The following is a 23,365-nucleotide window of genomic DNA, read 5'->3' as shown; positions in this document are numbered from 1 at the left end:
ATTTCGCTGACTAGCAGTTGATAGCTTAGCTACATTTTCACTGGAATGAAATGTGATAAAGGAAAAGAACACATAGATCCAAGTACGCAGTTGGAAGGATACCTGAGTGTCAAAGGGGGTTAAGACTACGCCTTTGCTCAAACCACTATAAATTCTTTGGTTTCGGATTCGAAGCGATTTGGGTTGACGTGGTTAAGGCACTAGACCACCGCTTTTAAACTATAGAAATATACGGAGGGTTACTCGTAATTTTAACAAAAGGCGTAAATGAAGACCGTTTAGTTTTAGCTGAAAGAAATCGGACATTACTTTTTGTTGCCCACGCAACGGAAAAGTATCCAATTTTCCTACATTAAATTCCTTTCCCCGTGAGACAAATAGTCTTTTCACAAATAAGTTGTTTCTTTAAAACGGCGAATACAAAATAGAGTTACTCTAATGAGTGCTTCCACTAAAATATTATTATTGTTGTCAACTTGCAAGACATATCTACTACCCAATCCACCAAATAAAACATGATTTTTTTGAGACTTTGCTCTGTTACAAACCTAACAACACAAGATATTTACTATTTATTTTTATGTTTTCGGTAATGTACGAGAAACGTTGTTTTGTAGAGAAAAAGGTGAAACGGTGAGGAAAATGGTTAAAGTAACACTTGTTTTCTGCAGAGACCTATTGTCACTAGCTGTCAAAAACATTTGATTGACGTCAATCAAAAAGAACAAACAATATTTAGATATGTTATAGGTGTGCGTCTAACTTAGTTACGATTACATTTTGTAGTATCAGTCTGCCGGGACATCCATTTAATTAAGAATTTATGTAAGTATTATGATTCGTTTTGATGTGAACTGTACGATTACTAATTTTCATTGAACCTCATGAACATAAATAGTGAATGATAGTGAAAGTTTTATTCTCGTTTATGAGGTTTAGGTTTTCCTTATAATTTTTATCTTAATAAATAATTAATATTTTCAAACTAGATACTATGCACGTAGTAAATTGCTTCGATACGTTAGTTTGTTACTTTACATTTATACGCCAATCCTTAAATCGTCGGCTTCATTATATGTAACGTCATTCTGTATTAATATAGGAAAAACACGCGACGTCGCTCCTTTCACCCCGAAGCTAAATTAACAGCGTCATCAGGACCATAAGTGACTCATAAAAAACAATTTTCTCGGGCCCTCGAAGCCGCGAACGCCACTTCATTAAGATTTTATTGTGTGTTCAAATACGATAGGGAGCACTGGCGCAGACACTCCTCCGCTGCGGAGGCAATGTCTTGGACCGTTAGAAATAATTACTTTGGATATTACTTCACGATTAATTAAAAGCCATCTCATTTCGCCTTCGCCCGCCTTTGTAAATTTTGGAAAAAAATGTTATTCCATGTAATTACTTGATATTATTGCTTTTTAATTTTTAAGCGATTGTAATTTGAAAAAGAAACGTACTTCATGAAAATTATAATTTTCGTGTGACTAAAAATAAATGTCCATTCTATCTTTCAATATTTCTTTGCTTTCCTCCTATTCCTTTTTACTAAATCTATTTCTCTCTACACGAGAAGCTCTGTCAATACCGTTTCGAGCGATACAAATAATTCATGCACGTCCCTTTTATTTGGATGTATGTCTATTTTTTAATGAACTGTATTATTATAAACCTTAATTTGCAAAAGGTGTACACTTTCTGTCAACACTTATCAGTATTAAAAACTTAATACAGTTCGTAACATTTTGTTTTCTGAAGAACTAAAAAGAAAATTAAACGCTCTCATCTGTCTCTGGAGTTTATCAGTAGCATATAGGAATGTACTACTGAATAATACATAATGTTTTTGGCTAAAAGACACGCGAGAATGTTACCTCGAAATATTACCTTAAAATATAGAAAGGGGATCGAAGAAAACATCAAAGCGAGTAATGAATTACAATTTATCGATGGGGCGTTTATTCGCGGCGACCAGTCGTTCATTACCATTCATTAGCCTGAAGCGTGACGATACAGGTTGTCATTAAATGTGTCGAAGTACGAGTAGACGAAGTTTATTCTGAAGAAGAATGTTTGTAGTGTAGACACCTATTTTTCACAAAATTTCTAGTGTTTTTAGAGAAACGAATCGTAATGCTTGATTTCTCTAATATCCTTGAGGTGAAAATCTACGATCCATGTGTTACCATAATACTTACGACATTAAAACGTGGTCTCACTTCGGTCCGCATTGACAAGCTTAAATTTGCTCAACCAGTCATAGAAAGGGTTTGTGATCGAAATTTTTCTACGAGATTGAATCTGGAATAAAAGAATCCGTAGTATAAGTACCTAAATACGTGGCCGCTTACGTTTTAAACTTCTCTGTTCTGTGAAGACAGACCGGCTAGCGCAGCGTATGGCGTTTACTCACAAGGTGGACAGATTGCATCTATAAAGTGGTCGGAAGATGCTGAATGCACGAACGTTCCAACCGATCTATTAGTCACTCCATATGTCCAGCTGTGGATGTGCTTCGATTAAAATGATGATGATAAATCTATTTAAATTTTCTTATTCTTTATTTTTGAATATTAAATGAAAAAAGCGTAGGTATATAATTTTCTTGTTAACACATATTTCAATAAAAAAAATTGTAGTTGAAATATCCTACACCAGTACTTTTTAATACGGTCAAAATATAGCCCAGAACTCAGGTATCTTATCAATGCTTGGGACTTTTAGCACTTGAAAAGAGTGTTTCCGTAGTCCTCATTTAGAACGCCGGGAAGACACGGAGTAATTAAGCCAGTTAAAAAGCTGCTGAGGTCAAAGAGTACCCGACTTAAAATTTTTCCTTATAAAATTACTAATTGTATTGTCAATTAGCGGGATTACGAGCGAAGCAAGGTAATGGAAATAAACAGGATAAAAGTCTTAATCAATGTACTAGATAATAATTTCTCGGCTATTTTTCTATTTTTAAATACGAGGAGCATTAACGATTTAATTTATTAAAAATATATTACACAGTCGAATGCTGTTACCTACATTTACTTTTTATATATGTCGCTGATTTAAAAACCAGTTTCTCACTAAAAGCCTTCGATCCTCGTCAATGTTTGCCAGTAAATGTAAAACTTTACGGGAAGATATTTTTTTTTTCGAAACTCAAGTTTAATTGATCGTGTCTTTTGTTAAGGCCTCCGTTTCATTTGAAATCATCAATACTTGTTGATAGCCAATTTAAAAGTTTCTTGATCTGCCTACTTTCAAGTTTATTTTTTAATGTTATTCTTTTAATTGTTTGTCACGATACTTAATCTAATGTCGATGAAAATTTTATTTTTATTGTTGTATCATGTTTTACAACATTTATAAACTTCTTTTGTAAACTTCTCAATCGAGGGTTACTGATATGTAATACAATGACGAAGTCCATTAATAATTGACAATTATTTAATAAAAAAAAAAACATTTCAAGTTCTATCATTAATAAAACTAGCTACTCCTGACAATTCTTATGAGTACAATATTACAATTCTATTTAAATTTTATTGCGCATTATTTCAAACAATGTCGATCAGACGTACCTCTTAACCATTCTTTTCGATGTTTAAAATCTCTTTTTAACAACCCTTTTACTTTCCGTAAGTCCCTATAAATGTCCTGGTTGGATCGCAACGTCTTTGCGCACTTCATTCTACTTTGACAATCCCTTGTCGTATTTTATGACCTAATTTAAATTGCTTCTATCCTGAACACGACATTTATGCGAACCCTTAAAATGGCCTCTCTCAGCGCATCGTTTTTCACTCGCAAATTCTTGAAATGCTACTGTTTGACGTCACAAATTATTTCGAAATTTGATTCAGTTCTCACAGTTTTAATTTCCAAAATTTTGTTAAAAATATATTTATAATATTTGTTCATACAAATATAGTCACATTTAAAGACTATTCAGTACACGATATAAATTAATTAAATTATTTAGGTTTTCATTGTAATTTATTCGGTAAAATATTATGTAATTCTGGCAGCATAGAAATTAGCAGTAACACTAACAGCTGTCACTTTTTCGTCTCTGATTTTATTTTGTAAAACAATGCGTATCTTATTTTAATATATCCATATTTATTATTAAAAGTCAACAGCAGTTTTTATATACAAAGACGTTTATCATAATATCAGAGACAAGATTTCCACTGCTGCATATAAATCTTCCCAATAGTTTTTCAATCAGACTTTAACAAGGTCTTCTGCCTATCTTGTGGGTAGACTTTCGACGCTAAGCTTGTACCGACTTTTCGCTTTATGAAATAAGCTGTACAAGATACATTATATTAAAATAAATCAAAAAACAAAATAATTTCTATTGTTTGTATTCTTTTCTATTATTGGTGAAAAAACAATATGCATAAAAATCACAAACAAATCGAATTTAAAATTCCATTATATATATCATGTACTGTGCTCTCGTCTATTTTCAAAGTATGCAGTATTGCCTGATACGTTCGTTGTATAAGCGTCGCGCATAGCATGTGAGATGATAAATAAAGACAAGTCGCGTGTTCCTGTTTATGAGGTCCCACTCGAGTACGCGGCGAGCACGAAAGTGTATTCAACGTACAAATGCAATTTTTGTCAAATTTTCTATTCCGTTCTGTTCGTCCGTGCTCTCTACTTTGAATACATTGCGATGACATAAATTTTATATCGATTTTGCGAATCGTACTTTAGTTTTACTTTGGTTTTCAAATTTTAAATTTCAATATACACAGATACGGTTTAGTTCAGAAGATAAAAAATTCAATAATTATTTTTTTATAAATTTCCAGTCAAAAAGGTTAACACGTTCTTATAACATCATCCTTTTATAACTTTATACGTATTCTTTCATTTCCCTGCCCGAATTCGTAAATTTGCGTAATCAGAACATAATTCTTTTTGTAAATCTCCGATTTTTTTTTTAATAACTATATTTACTTCATCTGTGTGTTGTTTCGGAAAATTTAATAATGTTTCTCAATGGCCATAGATACTCTAGTATACACGATTACTCTATTTTCAATATAACGCAATCTCTGCTTTTGCAGGAGTATGAATTATGATAACCATTGAAATTAAAGTTTCATTATCAGGAAAATTAATACAATTCTTGTATGGACTTCTGTTGGTTATTCCTGGCTAAATTAAATTCAAAATAATTTTTTATACTTTCTATCAAAGTCAAAAATAAGCTGCCAACAAATATATTCCAAACCAATGCTATATAAGCGACTGCTTTAGAATCATTATTATGTATTTCAGTTTTGTATGTAGTTCGGTGAATGACTTTTTAATGTCTGAAGTTGGACATTATTGTTTTACACAGACACAACCACGATAGAGTTGTAGGGTGCCCTTGTCCGGCAGTGAATGTCCTATGGTTCAAATAATTTTAATGTACCAGATTGGTTAATCCATCATTGGCAACCTAAATACGATAAAATTTCGTCATTTGAGTAGTTATTTATAACATTAATGTCCGCAGTAGAAAATGTGGAAACATTTTCTAAAAACTAACTTATTTTTTGGAGCTTATAATAATGTTAGATTGTGAGTGAAACAGGGTAAAATTTACAAAGAACCTTTTACTTACCCCAACGTTAATGTATCCTTTTTATGTATTTATTTCGGCTCTTCCGCCGATACAGCTACCATTACCATAGCCAACGCTTGTTTAGTTTTGGATCGACCTGATTGGATATTTTCAGCAGAGTGGAGCGCCTACGAATGGTCTATTTTCCCACTGCAAATATATCTGGAATTGAAACTGACGAGCTTAGTATGTAAGAAATACGGTACGAAAGGTTCTAAAGAAAACCGTCGAGGCGTAAATTTAGTATATACCTACGTCATTAAAGGGTCCGTGTGGGGTGTTTTTACTGGTTTCATTCCTTTTACACTTTTTTCATGTACTGCTTCTGGTATTGTAGCTTTCATTCCAAGTATCAGAACATTTTTAATATAAGCGTGAAAACTGTATGTATTAGCTGGGGTAATGTACACTGAAAATGGAACACGGCCGAATATATTTTTTACCTTTTTGCATTTCGTAGGTAGATTAGGTAATACGTTATTACTTTAGTTTTTAACTGATATTTTTGACGTAGAACATCTACACTGCCTATACTTATCCGATGTTGATCTAATTTATGAAGATTACATGGATACCGCATGGGTCCTTTGATTCCTTTTAAACTTACCTAAATAATCTAGTAAAAGATAGATCTTAAGAATGACAGAAGAACTTAAAAAGAAAAGCATGAACAAAGCCTGTGAAAAAATTTAATAATAGAGCTATAAAAACCTTGCTCCAAAACAAGATATGGCTACGAAAGGTCCCCGATGGCAAAGGCCATAAAATAAAAAAAAATCGAGTTAAAGATGCGTGCACAACATTTATTTTATTTTAAAATAATAGTTATTAGTAATCCGTCCTCTTTAATATGTCTAAATTTAGTTTATCCTGTGCTGATCGTAAGCCTCCCCGACAGATTTCCAGTTGGAATCAGCCTCCACCCAGTGTTAAATTCAGGTCTTTTTATTTTAATATTTATATTCAAGAGTGATCATGTTTTCAAGGTTTTCGCGGTCAATTGAGCTGTATATTCACCCCTACAAAGCTTTTACAACTATAACCATACTCCATGTATTTTAATAAATTATTTCGCACTGTTTCTGTCATTATCCTTCTTCCGTTATATATATATTTGTAGAAACATTGAGAAGCGCATAATAGAAGAAATTTTAACCATACCATTATGTGAGAATTTAAAAACAAATGCAGCTAAAGCACAGAGTATATAGTGAAACGAAAAGCAAAAAATAAATGGGCAAAGTTTGTAAGTGACGACGATCTCCAAATCCCTTCGCAGCAGCGACATCTAGCGCGTCGTTTGTTTCGCTAAGTCAGTTTGGAAGAGCGAGCGTTTGCGACGTAATCCTCGTGATTCCTCCGAGTTTCCTTGTTCTGCGACAACGACGTGTTATATGAGATCTTCCTAACAAACCCTGTTTATATCCCCTTTTCACGCATTATTTTTTTCATTAACTAAAAAATTACCGGCTTTATTATTGCAAACCTGACTATTAGACAACTACCTTTTAGGTGTGTTTTATTATATTATATATATACAAGCAAAGCAAGTAAAAGGTTTTAGGTTGAGTTTTATAATAATTAATTTTTTGTACTATTAATTACGTATTCATATCTCGGCTCAAATTTTTCTAAGGGGTCAATTTTTTTCTTATAGTAGTATTTTTTGTCGGTCGATACACAAAGTAGACAGACAACCCGTTATATAGAAAATCTCCGAGGGAGGCATAAGAATGTCTTACCGCTGTAAAAAAAGTGATTTACCAAAAAAAATTTTTTTTTTCAGTCGCAATATGAACACATGTAGTACAGGTACATAGAATAGTACCCACTCTCTGTTCCCGAACTTGCCGATGGACAGCAACATCTGAACACGTTTAAAATAAAAAATATTGCTCGACAACACCCATGGGTAAGCGAGGCAATAAACGGCACATACCACTTCTATGATAGTTAAAAACCAGACTCCGAATCACCATCAGCTCCGCTATTTTTATCATAGGTAGCAACTATGGTAACGGCAGAGTTGATGATGCAAAATGAAAAAATATTTTGATTTAATTTAATATCAATGTACATGCATTAAGTGAGTAGATGCGGGCATTGAGAGTGTGCGGTTACTTTTAAAGAAATGACGTAAAATGCTTCATAATTTTACACTGTTGCTCCATAAGATACGACATCCATGTATCACCTATTTAAGTTTGCTTTAATTTTCAAGTGCCTAGATTAAAATGTGTAAAATTTCGCGTCAGCTTACGAAGAGACGTTAGCATCGCTTTAGCTTTATCGCATTCCGCTAAAAGTTGAGCTGTTAAACGTGAACACTCACACCCGTGCGCCGGTTGTATCTTAGTCTTGGGCGTGTATTTACCTGAGACACTCGTTACGCGAGCTCGGAAAATTGCTACGTTTGCTACAAAGCATCCCGGAAACTTCACGCAATTTATGTAATTTAAAATTAATGTCGAAATATTGCTCTTGCTCCACTACTATTTGCTGTGAGTTTACCCACTGCTACTCATATATCAATTAATTTAATGGCAATCTATTTGTTTCTTTACTACCGCGTCAAGTTATTGATGATGTAAGAATAAACTCAGTTTTTATTTAATTCATAATGTGAAAATATGTTTACAATATTCAAGGTTTACAGTAATCTGTATACAACACAATATTAGAATTAAAAGTACTTGAACTCTTTTATTTATGTTGAGCGTCTATTCGACGTAATAAAAGCTTTTATTGGAAACTAATTATCAAAATGAAAAGGTCCGAGATCCTTTGGCTGTAGCACCAATTAGAATAAAAAAATAAACTTGTCTTGTTTTATCTAATACGTTGTAAGAATTTTGTTTATTACCGTTAGATAAAAATAAAAGTCGAAAGCCGACCCAACGGGAGAACACGCAAAACGAGACAATAACTTTTTAAATTAACGACTTGTAACGGATCCGATTGGGACGATCCCCGCTATCACGGCGGGGCTGTGCGTTTAGAATTATTCTGCAGGTAATTTTGTCCAGGACACAGTAATTTTTCGGAATGAACGCCCGGTTTAATACCAGCGCCCTCGGCTCTGACAAACGGGTGCTCCCGTCTCGGGTCGCAGGCGAATTAAAACCCTAAGATAATTTACTTGCCTAATTTATTCTGTTGGTTATTGCGTGTCAGCTCCGACTATATTTTGCCCTGATTGCGCATGATATTGTTTCATTACATAATCCCGACTCTCTTTGGGCTTACAGCTCGTTTTATTTCTATTCATTTTGACTGCCTCTTTGTTGAATTTAATTGGACCACATTCATTTTATGAACGTCTGAGCGAATTGTTTACGGCTAAAAAAATATTTACTTTTGTCAAATAAAAATTAATTTAGCATTGAACCTTTTTTCTAACATGTATAACATCCTGGACATAAATTGTGTACACGTAAATATACGAAGCATTTACACTAAAATTTTTGGAGAGTCATTAGTTTTAAGGTACTTAAACACGACGTGAAGAAATATCATTTCTATAAGTGTAAACCTATACGTTGACGATACTGTCTTACTGATTATAGCTAGGCGTAAACTGTGTGAAATTATGTTCAGTTACCACTCACAAAAAGTTGATGAAAACATTAAGTCTACACAGTCATGTATTAAAGAGTATAATAAAAAGCTAATTTTATGCAATAATTATATAGCATTGCTCACAAACAAGATTCCAAAGGATGAACAACAGCATCCTCTGCGTACCATAATACCACATTGCTACCGCCAAGTCTCCGTCCAAGCGTGGCGATTATGGAATATCCCTCTAAATATATTTTTGGGGGAGACCTATGCCTTACAGTGGATGTCTATGAGCTGACACGACGATGACAGATCTAAGACCTATTCGAAATTCTAACATCACCCTTTATAAATGGTTGCAGACTGTAAAAGAAATTAAAACTACAAGAAAACCGATTTACACTTAACCTTTATTAAGCGAAAACTTTAAAAGGACATAATAACTATTTAAAATATATATATTTCTTTACTTTCGAGTAACCTTATCAGACGAATGATCCTTAGACGAACGAACTTTCGTCGGTTACTTAACTAACTTAAGCCGTGCGGTTTGGCAAATTGAAGTCGCAGTAGTCAAGCCACATAGCGCGTAGAACATGCGACCGCTGGCATCTAAGGTACTAAAGATCACGGACCGTCAAGTGTAGCGCGGGGTGTCATTTCAAAGGTGGACAGACAACCTTGTTAACGTCGTTGGGAAATTTAGATTGTGGCCGATTTCTACCGGTACTATTGGAAATCTATGGGAGAGCCCTACGATTAGCATTGGGCGCTATACGGCTGAGAAATAGAAATAAATATAAATTCAAATTTAATTAAAATTAATGGATGTTTATATATTTCGGTAGACATATCTACAGCTTAGACTACTAGCTTTGAGACCATAGCTAACTCGGACGAAGTTTAACTGTTAGGATATGGACGTTATTACCTGTCGTGATAACTAACTGCTAAAATTATAATTTTATTCGCGGACACGCTTATTATAAGCCGTTAGCGCTATCGCACGTTATTTACTGAAAGGGGAGCGGTAATTGTTTATGGCCGCGCGCTTTCTATCGGTTTCGACTAAATAACGTTGAAACAACGAATACAATATGTTTATCGCAGTTAAATAATTTTCATTTCTACCTTGTTTGTTTTATAGAGATCGCAAATTCGTTTGTTAAATATCTAATATCGTTTATTTATTACGCTATAAAGGTTTAAACTTCAGCTATTTCTACCTTGATTATATTGTGAAATATGCCGAACATCTTTACATCTTGGTAATGTTCATTTTTAAAAATGTTTTATTTTATATTCAAGAGAGAAAATCGATACATTGGCAGTAAAAAGCAATCGTAACATTACTTCGACAAATCATATTACGCAGTCTAAAAACATCCGAAGCGGAGACAGGACCCCATCGGTAAACAAAAAGAGAGGAGCCGGTAAATAAGATTGGAAGGCTACATAGCTGCTCTAATGAGTTAGAGAGGCGTCCCGGATCGAAATTGAAAATGGCCGGGGTCTCAATAAACCATTTGTATTCAAACCGCCCCGCCGACTAGCCGCATTTTAATTTACTTACTCGAATTAAAACTGCGCGTGATTCGAATTCGATGTGTTTTTTTTTCCATCGGCGACGCTTCATCGTTGATTCAAGGCGTTGTTATTGTCAGTCGCCCCGATCTTCAGCATTTAAGTCAGCCCCGTCCGGTGTACACTGTGAGCACAAAGAATTTTCTCGAATATTGTGTAGGGGTCTTGTAATAAACTCCGTAGTCTTTCATTGTTTGCTTTTTCACTTTTGTTCTATGAGCCGTTGTAATCGGATATATTTTCCTCGTCACTCCAGAGTGCATAGTAATTTGTTTTGTTTTTTTTTTTAATTGGCAATTCTCGTTTAGTTATTAATTTTTAGATATAATTAAATAAAAGTTTTATATACAGTATGTAAGTACAGGTAGAAGAAATGTCTTATCTTCTACCTTAAATTTGTTAGATTTTTCGTTATCACTAAATGAAAAATATATCAAATTTTCAATTTTATTTATCGTTACCGCTATAAATAATAAGTTAGACCGGACTAAGGCAAAACCGATATCAAAAGTGCGCAAAGCAAAGTCGGCGCCAATTAATATTCAGCAGTTGGCGGCCACGTCTAATGAAATTACCACAACAAAGCGCCGGTAGCGCTGCGCGAGATTGTTGCGCTAATATAAACATCGAATCCAGCGATAAAAGGAAAGCGAAATTAAAATAAAAAGCACTTGCTCACGGGAGAGCGCAAGGCGGAGTGGTCGGTGTAGTTTTAGAATTATTTACAACAGGGGCCGATAGCGACTTGGAAGCCAGCATGTCATTGGCCAACTTGAACTTTTATTTTGATTTATATTGATTTACATTAGCTGTAGAATAAACTAGTACACTTCTAACGTTGATAAAAAAATTCTTAATGATTTTTAATTATCACTATAAATGTCTATTTGTATATTTGCCTGCTGTGACGTATGATCCTCGAGTCGATATAATTCGTTATTTTAATTAACTAAAGGTAATAGTTTTAAGAAGCAGTCTTAAGTCACTGCTGTACCGAATTCTATCATAAAGAATTATTTAAGGTTACTGTTAAAATAGAATCTCTGTAGCGGTATGGTTCGGGAGTGGGAAGCACGTACCGGCAAGGAAAACAGATAACCTTAAAGTAGTCGTCAAACGCTATCTGTGGGCGAAGCCTAGGCCCATCAGTAGATGTCCTACGGCTGAAGTGGTGATGAATGGGAGGACATAAGTCTCTTCGTGATGTTTTATTTGAATACTCGCCGCATCTTGTTATAATTACAGTAATTTTAAACGCGAAAAGAATTGTAGTTAACCATTTATAAAAATAAACTAAAAAATATTGATAGTTCATCATCCTCGTTTGTAGTGTGGACAAATCAGTTTTAAGAATTGAATCTTATTTTATATACTTTGTAAATACCCGTGGTCTCTACAGACCAATACGAATGAACTCGTATTTGAAAGTGGGAAAGGCCACCCGCCTTTGCTTATCAATGGTACTTTATAATAATAACATTTTACAATGCAACATACACCATCACCGTCAAGCGAAAATTATAAGGAAAAAACTATAAACGGACGGTACATTAGATGATATTAAAAAAGAAAACCGTTAATAAAAGATAAAAGTAAAATGATAGGATGATTTATGATCCCGGCTTCCTGCATCATCCCCGGGCGGTGTGTAATTAGATTTCCCCGGAGCCACGGAGCCGGGTAAACACCTTGCCGGCATCAGGTGGTATACGAGGCCCGTAATGTACTCATCGACTAAGTATATAACTCCTGTAGGACATTAAAGATGCTACAGTCGTGTATCGTACGTTACAGGAGTCTGCCGCATAGAGACTAGAACTTGAAGCTAACTTTCCTTGTTGTTACTTGATACGAGTTTTGTAAAGTCGAACGGGATCATCGGCGCAATCTCATAGTGTAAATATTTGTAATAATTTAAGCTGTATTTACATTAAAAGATAGATTTAGCATGTCTGACAACTTTTGTCTTATTATTTTACAAAATTTTTCTTGAAAAGTCTACGAATCCTCGATAACGGAGGTTAAAAAGAAAATTAACTTTTTTTTGTCTTTAATTTGAACGTAGGTTTATTCCATTCACTATACCCATCGTAGGAGTAGTAGCCGATATTCTATTTGGTTTTAACGATCGCAGGCATGACTACTGTATCTGATTTTACATTTTAATGTTCCTATCTGCTTTTTCGCGAATGTGATATTACGGCTTATTTCGAAATTGGTTATGGACAATAAATACTAAAAATAATTAACAAATATTACTCAAGTAAAATTAAAAGATGAGAAAGAAAAGTATTTATGGCACTGACGCATAAACAAAGTCCTGTGTGCTCGTTATTTCCGTGTTCTTTTTTTATATATTTTTACGGAAATGTGTTGCCGAACCGACGCTTTGCGTTTTTCCGCAGCCGTCCAACTTTGACACCTTATTGTCTCATGCAATATGCATGATAATATCCCCATCGCGTCGAAAAATTCTAAGGGGAGTTACCCCCGGTAATTGGTGAAAATCAACCCGAGTTCCCCCATACCCATCCGCAGGATCTGCCGAAAATATACATCAGCCAAAATGATAAGTTTCTGTGGAGATAAAAAAATGAGTCGTATTTGTTATGCATAAGAGCTAATTTTCATAGACATAGCCGATTTTTCCGGACGTATTATAAGTTACCTTATCTTTTCACTCGTTATTTAAGGGCAACGTAGTCCAAAGTCCTAATATTAAAAATTGCGATTAATTACACTGGGAATTTAAATACAAATTTAAAGTATTAAGTATACGTCTTGGAAAGATGGTTTTTTATAGTTAATTAACATATCATACATATATATGTATATAAACGTTTATATATGTTATATATATAAACGTGTTGACGTTTTTCGACTTTAAGAACATTTGATGTATCACCGTGGTGTGACATTGAATGGTTATTCGAAAAAACATATTTACACATTATTATATAAAACAGATTTAGAATTTTATCCTCACACAAGTTTAGGTAACTTGTGTCAGGTGTAAAAAATTAGGGACTTCACTATCCTTTGCTCTCTATTCCTATGGAGCTCTTGATAAAGTTTGGTCGGACGAGGACGAGGAAAAGTTAAAATTTAAAACGCCTCATAGCTTTGTATTCAGTTATTTATAGAACACGAATAGTTTCTGGCCAAGAGCGAACTGCGTGTGAAAACGAATAAAACTAAGTTTTTGTAGTATCGTTATTATTTAAATCTCCCTAGTTAAAGACAAAACTGCACGTTTTCGTATTTTGAATTAAGAAATGTTTATTTACATTATTAGTCGAAAGTTTCTTGGATTTAATGTCTACACTATTTATTTTTTATAACGGCTTACTCTGCGGTTTATGCTCAGGATATAAACTATTTTAGAATAAATTTATGCAGAGAGCACACCGTGAATATAGAACTTTGAAGTAATATTGTTTATGATAAGCAGAAAATCTTGTCACGGGGGCACTCCATCTACGTATACATTTATGGAGCCCGCATAGGTGGATAAAGTGAACTTATAACGTCACTGCCGAGCAAATGTTCGCCGCGCTTCTTAGATTTATGTCTGTGAGAAATATTTCCTTTGAAAATGATTTTCTAAGGCAAATTGTCACTTTAGTTATATTAGCACAATATCTAACAAATGTTAATATTGAAGTCAAAAGGACTGGTAAAATACATCTACTAACAACAAGTTTACCAAAGTAATAATCAGTAAAATCTAGTGTAGTACATAAGATTACACGCGCGATGGAGAAAAAATCACAATGACTATACTTGTATGTTTATAAAAATGTTGGTTGAATGGCTCGACAATGTGTCCAAATGATAAACGTTCGGGACAACTTGTGTAGGACACTTTACAGCGTGCAATCGTAGCTTTGTTTTTATTGTCGTTATATGTTATCATATTTAGCCATTTTCCCGCTATTCTATATGACATGGTTTACACCTTTTTGAAAATTAACTTCTGCCATCATTATTGGGGCAAACTTCGACAATTTTAATACGATAAAAACTTTTTTGTATAAATTAAGTAATTATTTAAGTCATTGGTTCGCTTTAAGAATTTGTATGTTCAATAGATGTAAGTTTACTTTTAAGATTTTCGGTGATATATTCAAAGGTACATTCACTGCGTGTATTCCTTAAAAAAATTTGTGTTAGTGTTGTAAAATGAAAAAAAAATCAAAATATGTATATATTTGTAGAGACTGCTTTAAACATGCCAAGATATTTGCATCAGAACATCTTTAGCAATGGATTGCATGCGCAAAATCTGTTTCACTAATCCTGAGCGTGTGCCATAGGTGTCTGAAGCGAATTTAATATTCTCAATGGCACAAAGATGTACGCCAAAGTACCTTTGTAACGAAACCATCTCATCATTATTTCGTTTATGTGGCATACACTGTGAGCCCAGCTTGAGGTTTATATAGTGCTGTAAAATATTTTAATACTTTCGTCTTACTTCACTTAGCTGAAAGCAAGTTTATTTGAATTTTAATATTTTGTTTTATACTTTATTTGATTCAAATAGATGCATTAGTTGATTTTCTTTATATTAGTTATTACACAATATGAAAAGATGATATTTTAGAAATCGCAAGAATATACTGAGTGAACAAGGCAGAAGATAGAAAGAGAGATGCACGAAAGACGCTGGAGGAGTCCGACACGCAAAGAGTGTTCAAATTATCATCATATAAAAATAAATTACCAACAGTGCCAACATTTAGTAAATACTAAACATTACTTATATTACTGTAAATGTATTTTATTAAGATTTGAATGTAAACGGCTTCATTTCTTCATTTATATTATTAAAAAAGAGAGCAAAAATGTACGTACATATGATTTTTGTACAGACAAAGGAATATTGATGTAATCTCACCGCCTCCGGTCGTCTCTCGATAAAATCTCTTCCCGTGTATAACCACGGGATGCTAGCACCGATATTCACTCTCTTTATGTTTTGTTTGCTTTAAACATTACCCGCTCGAATGAGTTTGTGTCTGTTCAGTAAAATGAATCAAACTGAGCACTAGTTTTGCGTTATTATTATCATAAAAGCGTAAAACACGTTATGAAAAATGCTATTATATTTTAGTTTTTAACAGTGGTGTATTCGTGTCTATATTGAAGACAAATGAAGTATTTTTATTTACGGATATCCGTAACATTATACAGGATGATTGTTTTAAATGTAAAAGGTTTAAAGTGGTGTATATATAGCGTATAGCATATATGATCTCAATTAATGTATGGTACACCCTATTCAGAAGTCATTAGTTTCAGAAAGAAAAAATAACGTTATAATAATGGAATAACGGCCTTTTCAAATTTCGAATTGCTATATATTAAAATAAATTACTATACTATTGTCCCTGCAAAGTTTATACTGCCAGAAATTATTGGCCTGTAGCAGCTAATAGAAAAATAATTAATGTAACATCTTTCTTAAGGATCACTGTATACAGGTTGATACGAAAAAGGTGTAAATCTTTTAAAGCTTTTTGCTGATAAATGAGTCGTTAACCATTTTAAAGCTCTTAGATATGCTGCAAAAACGCCCTGTATATCTTATTTGAAATAAATGCAATTTTTAAAATACGAATATTTTTGGACGCTTTTAAATAATGTGTTGCTGTGTCGATTATCACAGGAAATTGACTCGAATGAAGACCGTAGCTCCTGTTTAATAGTCCCCGAGGAATGCTCTATTAGTTTCATACGTCGCTTCAGTTTTGTGACCCAATTGCTGTTACGATTTCTGAAAAAAGTATCCTCTTTATACGTGACTTCCTAATAATTTTAAATATAAAGTACATAAAAGTCTAATATATTCTAGCTTCTATATATTAAGTCCTTGTGATGCGTGTGGGAACTAGATTTGATAATGTAAACCAGAAAATGTTAATTGTGACTATAAATAGTGAATGACTATAGTAAATAAGTCTGACCTAGTCGTGCAATACCAGTGTATAGAATCTAGTTTCCGATTTGGTATTTTATAAGTGGTTAAAACTGATTCTGTTTATGAAACGTCGATATTTCCGACGTGCCAAATCAAATGCCGAATATATTTGAACGTATTGTAAAAAAATGAACGACGATATTCGTATTTGTTTCTTCAACATATTGAAAAGTGATAACGCTAAGCTTCGAGCCGTTAAATTTCGCATTGAGCGCTATAAAAGCTATAATTATTTTTATTCACCAAAAAAAGAGAGCGCACATTACAGTGCAGAGAGCGTACGCGATTCATATTAATGCGGGCTATTAACCACGGAACGCTCGATAAATTCCCAAGGGCGATAGAATAGCGATTTATTTACGTATGGAACGGTGTTCTGACATAAAATATCGCCAACGCCTACTCTTCCGCGTATCTAGACTTTGTGAAATTGCCGCCTTATCGTGCGATGATATACCGATGCTTGAATAAAGCGATGCGGTATTAGGAAACGTGCTCCAAATAACACCCCCCACGATCCTATTGATAATATTTTGTTCAAATCCTTGTAATATTTCAGTTACGGAAACGAACTTTGTTATTGTTTCACGATTCATAAAATGCAATGTCACGGTTTATTTTATGCAAATATTGAAACACCAAACTGATAAATATTTTAATCATGGTACTGATTTTAAGCAAAAACTTGTAAAAAATCATATTACATTATAAAGGTTTTTTACGTGATAATTAATATTAAGAATCATTGTCCTTAATGCTTCTGTATCAAACATATTGCGAAAATGACTTTAAAAAACCTTCCGTGTTCTTGTTGAGAACTCTTCGAAGATCAGGGTTCGTTGAGAAACTTCGTAGCTTTAATTATACGGATGCCATTATTGGGAGCTCAATCTGATTCTAGTTTATTTCTTCCGGAATTCTTCGAATGACATCCACAAGTGGTCAGTGTAAAAGATCCTAAGTGGATAGTAATAGGAATAATTGATTCCACTAACTTTTTTCATTTGTGTTCTAAGGATTTTGATTACTTTTGTTCTTAATAAACTATAACAATGAAATCTTTATTTTGCAATGACTATATTTTATAATATATGCTTGAATATTTGTCTTTCGTTTGAATCGATTGTATTATGTATATTATAACAATGTAATGTTTGTATTAAATAACCAAAATTACTCGAAGATTTTTGTATAAAGGTTATTTCTCGTTATGTCTGTAGAACTGTCCCCGTATTGCGGCACAATTAACGTCCGCGACCGAGCGCTCTGATTTGCGATACCTTCGATCCGTTTCAACGCAATTTTATTGTCTCTTCCGCTTCACGGTTCCGTGCGACGATTTGCTCGCATTTCGCATCAAATCTTCCTTTTAGGCGAGCCGGCCCGCATTGTTCGGCGGCTATTGTAGCACTCTTGTTTATTTTTCCCCTTTTTGTCTACCCTTCCATTCATTAGCGGCTTTCGTGGAAGTGTCGGAAGAGAACATTGTGAGCGGCTTCTAGACTTACGAGAGAGGTCTTTTCATCTCTGGTTGTTTATTGGCTCCATTATGAGGGCTCGCTATTGAACACGACTCAAGTTATCGCAATGGGTTTTGATTTTATATATTTTTTCTGTTGTACACTCGCTGCTAATGAGATAAATGACCGTATAGACTTAAAGTAAATGAATAATTGACGTTATAATAAATACCAATAAGGGTTTGAGATAACTAATACATTTTTTTTCATTTAAATTGCTAATATTGCTTTTAACAATGGAATATAAATTTTTATCTCTGTTACCATTGATTTTTGTATGTGTCGTACAATACATTAATTGACAGCAAATGAATAAAATAATGTTTTTGTTGAAAATGTTTCTGACTAAATTAAAACATTTTTTTTTTTGTGAAATGATTGAATTCTCTGCAATGATATGCAAATGTGTGACCGTACTCGCACAAGTCTTTCGTATCCGCCTAGTAACGCGTGAGAAGCTAATCGCTCTATTACCCGCTCCGCGCGGCGTCAAGTTACTCATCCATATTGCCATTATCCATTTTTATCGCGTCTTCGCGCACAATGGAACTCTCCATGTGAATAATGGTGAAGTATATACGCTTGACAGAAGCGCGATATAAATCTTTCAATAATCGATGTTGGGCCGATGTTTATTTATTGCGTCGATACCGAGAGCAGATCGACATTTTTTCGCGATATTAACAATAGATATGATTTATAACACCTTATTCTCAACTCGAAAGCTATTGTCACATACACAAAAACGCGTTCAATACTTGTGAGTGTTTACATATGTAAGAAAATAAGTGTTTACAGGTCAATGAACCGTTAATTTTGATGAATGTACCTTTGAATACATTGAAAGTATGATTGATTATGTGAACATTCCCAGGAAAGAAGGTCTTTCCTGGAAATTCACATTTTATTTTTAATTTTAAACTTTATACTATAGTTACCTCTTAAAAATTATTGTCGCAGTTTAATAATGATATTTCGCAGTTAAATACTGTTTTACATACATAATTGCAACGAAAATTTAATACATATTTTTAAATAAACCTTCTAAAGTAATTTTGTAATTACACATTGTTAAAGTATATTTCAGACTGTAACTGTTATATATCATTATCCTACGTATGAATCGTTGTACATTGATGTGTAATTCATATATAATTCTAATATTACTCAAAAAATACGACAACCGCTTGCAATATCAAACCTTCTCAAATCTTCTCGGGCAGACGAAACCGAAATCGAAACAGAAGAAACCGAGCCGCCTCCAGAAATTCTTCTTCCAGAAGTTTTAGAAGTTCCTGAAGTTCCAGACGTTCCAGAAGTACCAGAAGCTCCTGACGAGCCGGACGAACCGGATATTCCGGAGGTACCGGACGTTTCGGACGTACCAGAACCACCGGATAACCAATACGTTCCAGAAATTGCCGAAGTTCCAAATATTCCAGAAATTCCAGTATTTACAGAAGACAGTATTTCTGGGATACCGACTGTGAACGAATCGTCTGTTTTATTTATACGTTACCTCACACGTAAGTTTTATACCGGTCACGAAACAATTTTTCTGTTTCAGACTTGCTTCGAGGCTACACGGCGACTTCTCTCCGCATAGTTAAGATTTGTATTCTTTTAGTAACTAGTACTGTCCAAAATTAAAGAAAGCCGTATTTCAGTACCAAAATACTTTAAATATGTTTTTATTCTAATACAGGCTCACACATGTCAATGTACATATTTATATTTCATTGTAATAAGCAGTAATATAGGGTTTATATAACACACTTGACATTATAGTGAGATGGGCCGGACGTGATGAGTCGGTACATAGATGGAAATTTTTTTAGTTACGTATTTGTCACATGAACGCGATGCAAGTTATACGAATTTTTCTGAATAGTATGGTAGTATGTCATAAGGCACCAGACCTTATCGGACTTGTATTATAAATTAGATGGCTACAAATTTACCGGCAGAGGAATATCTGCACCGTACACAATTCGATTAAGTCTATTGGACAATGTAATGAAACGTCCGTTATTGAAATCACACGGACGAAGTGATGAAATGCCCTAATACGATCGATCCCTTTACTGGCATTCAATCTATTGTTTTACTGAACAGAGATCGGACATTGACCTTGAAAATCAACTTTGATATAAAAATAGAAAGGTTTGTAAATGTTTTGTTTGATACAATAACAACAAGATCAACAAAATGTCGATAATTTATCTTTACCTATTTTAAAATACACTACACTATATGTATATTTCTCATAAAATATGATTTCATTTTATGTGACATATAGTGATATATGCTCACAGAAGAAAGTCTTTAAAACAGGAAGACCACGTGCAAGACAAATGATATCATCTGTTCTGGTTTCAATTTCTCAGGAATACTATTACAGACGTTTAGGTGCATGCGAAACCAAATATTAACTTACTTTTCAGACATATGTATATTACATTTTAGTATCGCGACAAGACGAGTATTCGACCGCTTGTATAATAAACACGCAGCAATAATTGATAGCAATATTTCCCTTTGTTGCGATGTGATTTTGTCGGGTAGACAGTTTTATTGGACGTCGATTCAACCATAAAACACCACCGACAATTTTTAGTCCAACCATTACATCGGCGGGCGGACCGCGCTCTGTGGATTTAGTTCTGTTAGGGTATTAAAATTGTCCGACCGGTTAATTTAGTGAATTGAATTGTTGCCGCAGTGTTTGTGACCCCCTTCTGTTTTGGTCGTTCCGAAATTATTTGAAATTTCTCTTTGTACATACGTTACATATTGCTATTATGGATTGACGTATGTTGTAATAATATTTTTTTTATGATTTGTTATAAAAAATCCTTGTCGTAAATTATTTGAATAGATGTTCAAAAGTAAGTAAAAAGGAATGAAAATTAATTTACTCATAGTTTATTGTTCTTTATTGGCATGGACATATTATTATATGTTTTTTTTTATATAACATATCGATGTATGTGATTGCTTCAAGTGTGGAAACCGAAAAATTTCTGTTTAAATCTTTACACACATCGAAACGAGAAGAAAGCGCTAAATCGCCGCGACGAAAGCAATTTAATTTTCGTACTCGGCGGCGTCTAGGCCGCGCGTAATTTAATCCAGCTTAGTTGGCGCGAACGACGTAAAAAAAATGGACGCTTTTTTATTTGTATGCGCACGTCGGCACGTCCCCGCGCCCGCTTCAATCCCGCGCACATATAAAACGTGACCATTCACGTCCCGGTCCGCCGAGAAATAAACATAATCCCTCACGCAAATTCTCTTTTTACGTTACCGACGTTGATTTGAAAACAATAAATTGAATATAGCTCATTGCAAAGTCGCCGCCGAGATGTAATACACAATTACAAATCGAATGCACAGTTATTAAAGCTGCTGTGTCAAGAGATTATTGTTATTCGGGCGCCGGGGTTCGGAGGATAATTCTCTCGGTCCCGTGTGACGTGCACGTTATAAATCGTTTTACGTTTCCCGGCTTATACCGCGGTCAAAGCGGATCCCACCTTTTTTTAGATATCTCTAATCCAAGCTCCGACCTCCGCGGTTCCGCTTATGAATATTTTAATTCCTGTGTGACAATCCCCGAAAATACGTTACTCGCGTTTGGTTATTAATGTCATATCGATCGACGGCTCCCCCGCCCGAGGGAGAGGCTCGGATACGTACAGACAAGTAAATGGGATTTCATTTTCTAGTTCAGAAATCAAACGCTCCCCGCGGTCCGCGTCCAATGTTCTGCCGGTGCTCTCCGGAGACATTTTTGTTCTAGATCGTTTGTTCGCACAATCCTGAGTATTTAAGCTAAAATTTCACGTGAGCTTCCGTTGGGATAATTGTTTCGCATTCGCATTTTTAATAGCTAAGAGCATTAAAAACGTTTCGTATTTTTTCTCCACACTGTATTTCATTCAAAGGAAACAGCTTAATGATTCGCTGAATTCTTAAAGCGAACAAACTGTAGGATCAAATCCTGTATCACAGGAAACTTCACTTGAATACTAGAACTAAACATCTCGCACCATACTACAGGTAACGTAACTAGGGTTTAAATATATTTTCTTCGAAAACTTTTGGACTATTCAAACCAACTGTTAACTACACAGATTATGATATATCGTTTGTTGTGAAGTGAAACAAGAATACGAGTATTATTTCTATACAATATCGTGCGTTTTCGGTCTAGTTATTAAAAAGTAATAAAAACTTCTAAACATTTTCGCCTTTTTTACCTTTTCTGTGTTAGCCTATATTAAATAAAAATATTGTAAAAGACCACCTGATGTTTTCGATTGGTTCGATAGGGACATAATTCTAAGATGAAGAATATTAAATGAATTTGTTTCTTTAATAATGGACACTCCTATCTTAATACGTGTTAAATAATGTATAAATGCATGCCTTAAAAAGCTTAGCTTAGCTAATTAAGTTTTATTTTGTGTGCACAGATCCACCCGAAATTACGATCAGGCCGCGGAACCTGCAAGTGCGAGTGAACGGGATCGCCGCGTTTTACTGTGCGGCCCGCGGTGACCCCATACCTAACATTCAGTGGCGGAAAAACGGCAAACGAGTTTCTAGTAAGTATCGACAACACAGACTACATACATACACACGAGTAGACACATATATGTATATAGATAGATGGCTGCAGATTGCCTTGCGCTATCGCTTCATACGAGAAATCGCATATAAGATCTCGCTCGGTTGTGTTTAAATTAATCTAGTTCACGGACCCTTCCGCTCCGTGAACTCAATACCGATGAAGCTTTAAAAGCCTTAGGGCTAACAGCATTAACATCTTCAGAAACAATAGATGTTTAAATTAAGGAAAGAATACAACAAGAACAGAAGAAATTCCATTATCCTACCGACAACAGGGTGATAAAACCTGCCTTATGCCTTTTCGTTTTATTTGCTTTAATGATAATGATTATGGAACTGGGGTGTCCACTTGACTGTCTATTACATGCATAAAGCAGACTTTTTAGATTTCGGTCATATAGCCGGGAAAAGCGGTAAGTTGAAAAACTTTTAATCATTAAGAAGGCTCCAAGCGCT

The 23,365-nt window shown here is 34.4% G+C and overlaps 1 protein-coding gene across 2 annotated transcripts in view; it reads left to right on the top strand.

Moving 5' to 3' along the window:
- Lar (tyrosine-protein phosphatase Lar) overlaps nt 1-23,365 on the top strand; it is a 457,256-nt gene that overhangs the window by 318,390 nt on the left and 115,501 nt on the right. For both annotated transcript variants that reach the window (XM_068762567.1, XM_068762566.1), the window contains exon 4: nt 22,753-22,884. In XM_068762567.1, coding sequence (XP_068618668.1) covers nt 22,753-22,884 — 132 coding nt within the window. The remainder of the gene's footprint in view (nt 1-22,752; nt 22,885-23,365) is intronic.

The sequence above is a fragment of the Battus philenor genome, unplaced genomic scaffold (genome assembly GCF_028537555.1).
Source record: "Battus philenor isolate CCGP_79_NKW_IND1 unplaced genomic scaffold, ilBatPhil1.0.hap1 SCAF_16, whole genome shotgun sequence".
NCBI classification, from domain to species: Eukaryota; Metazoa; Arthropoda; class Insecta; order Lepidoptera; family Papilionidae; genus Battus; species Battus philenor.
Note: the sequence above shows the minus strand (reverse complement) of the source record. Positions and strands in the feature narration are given on the sequence as shown.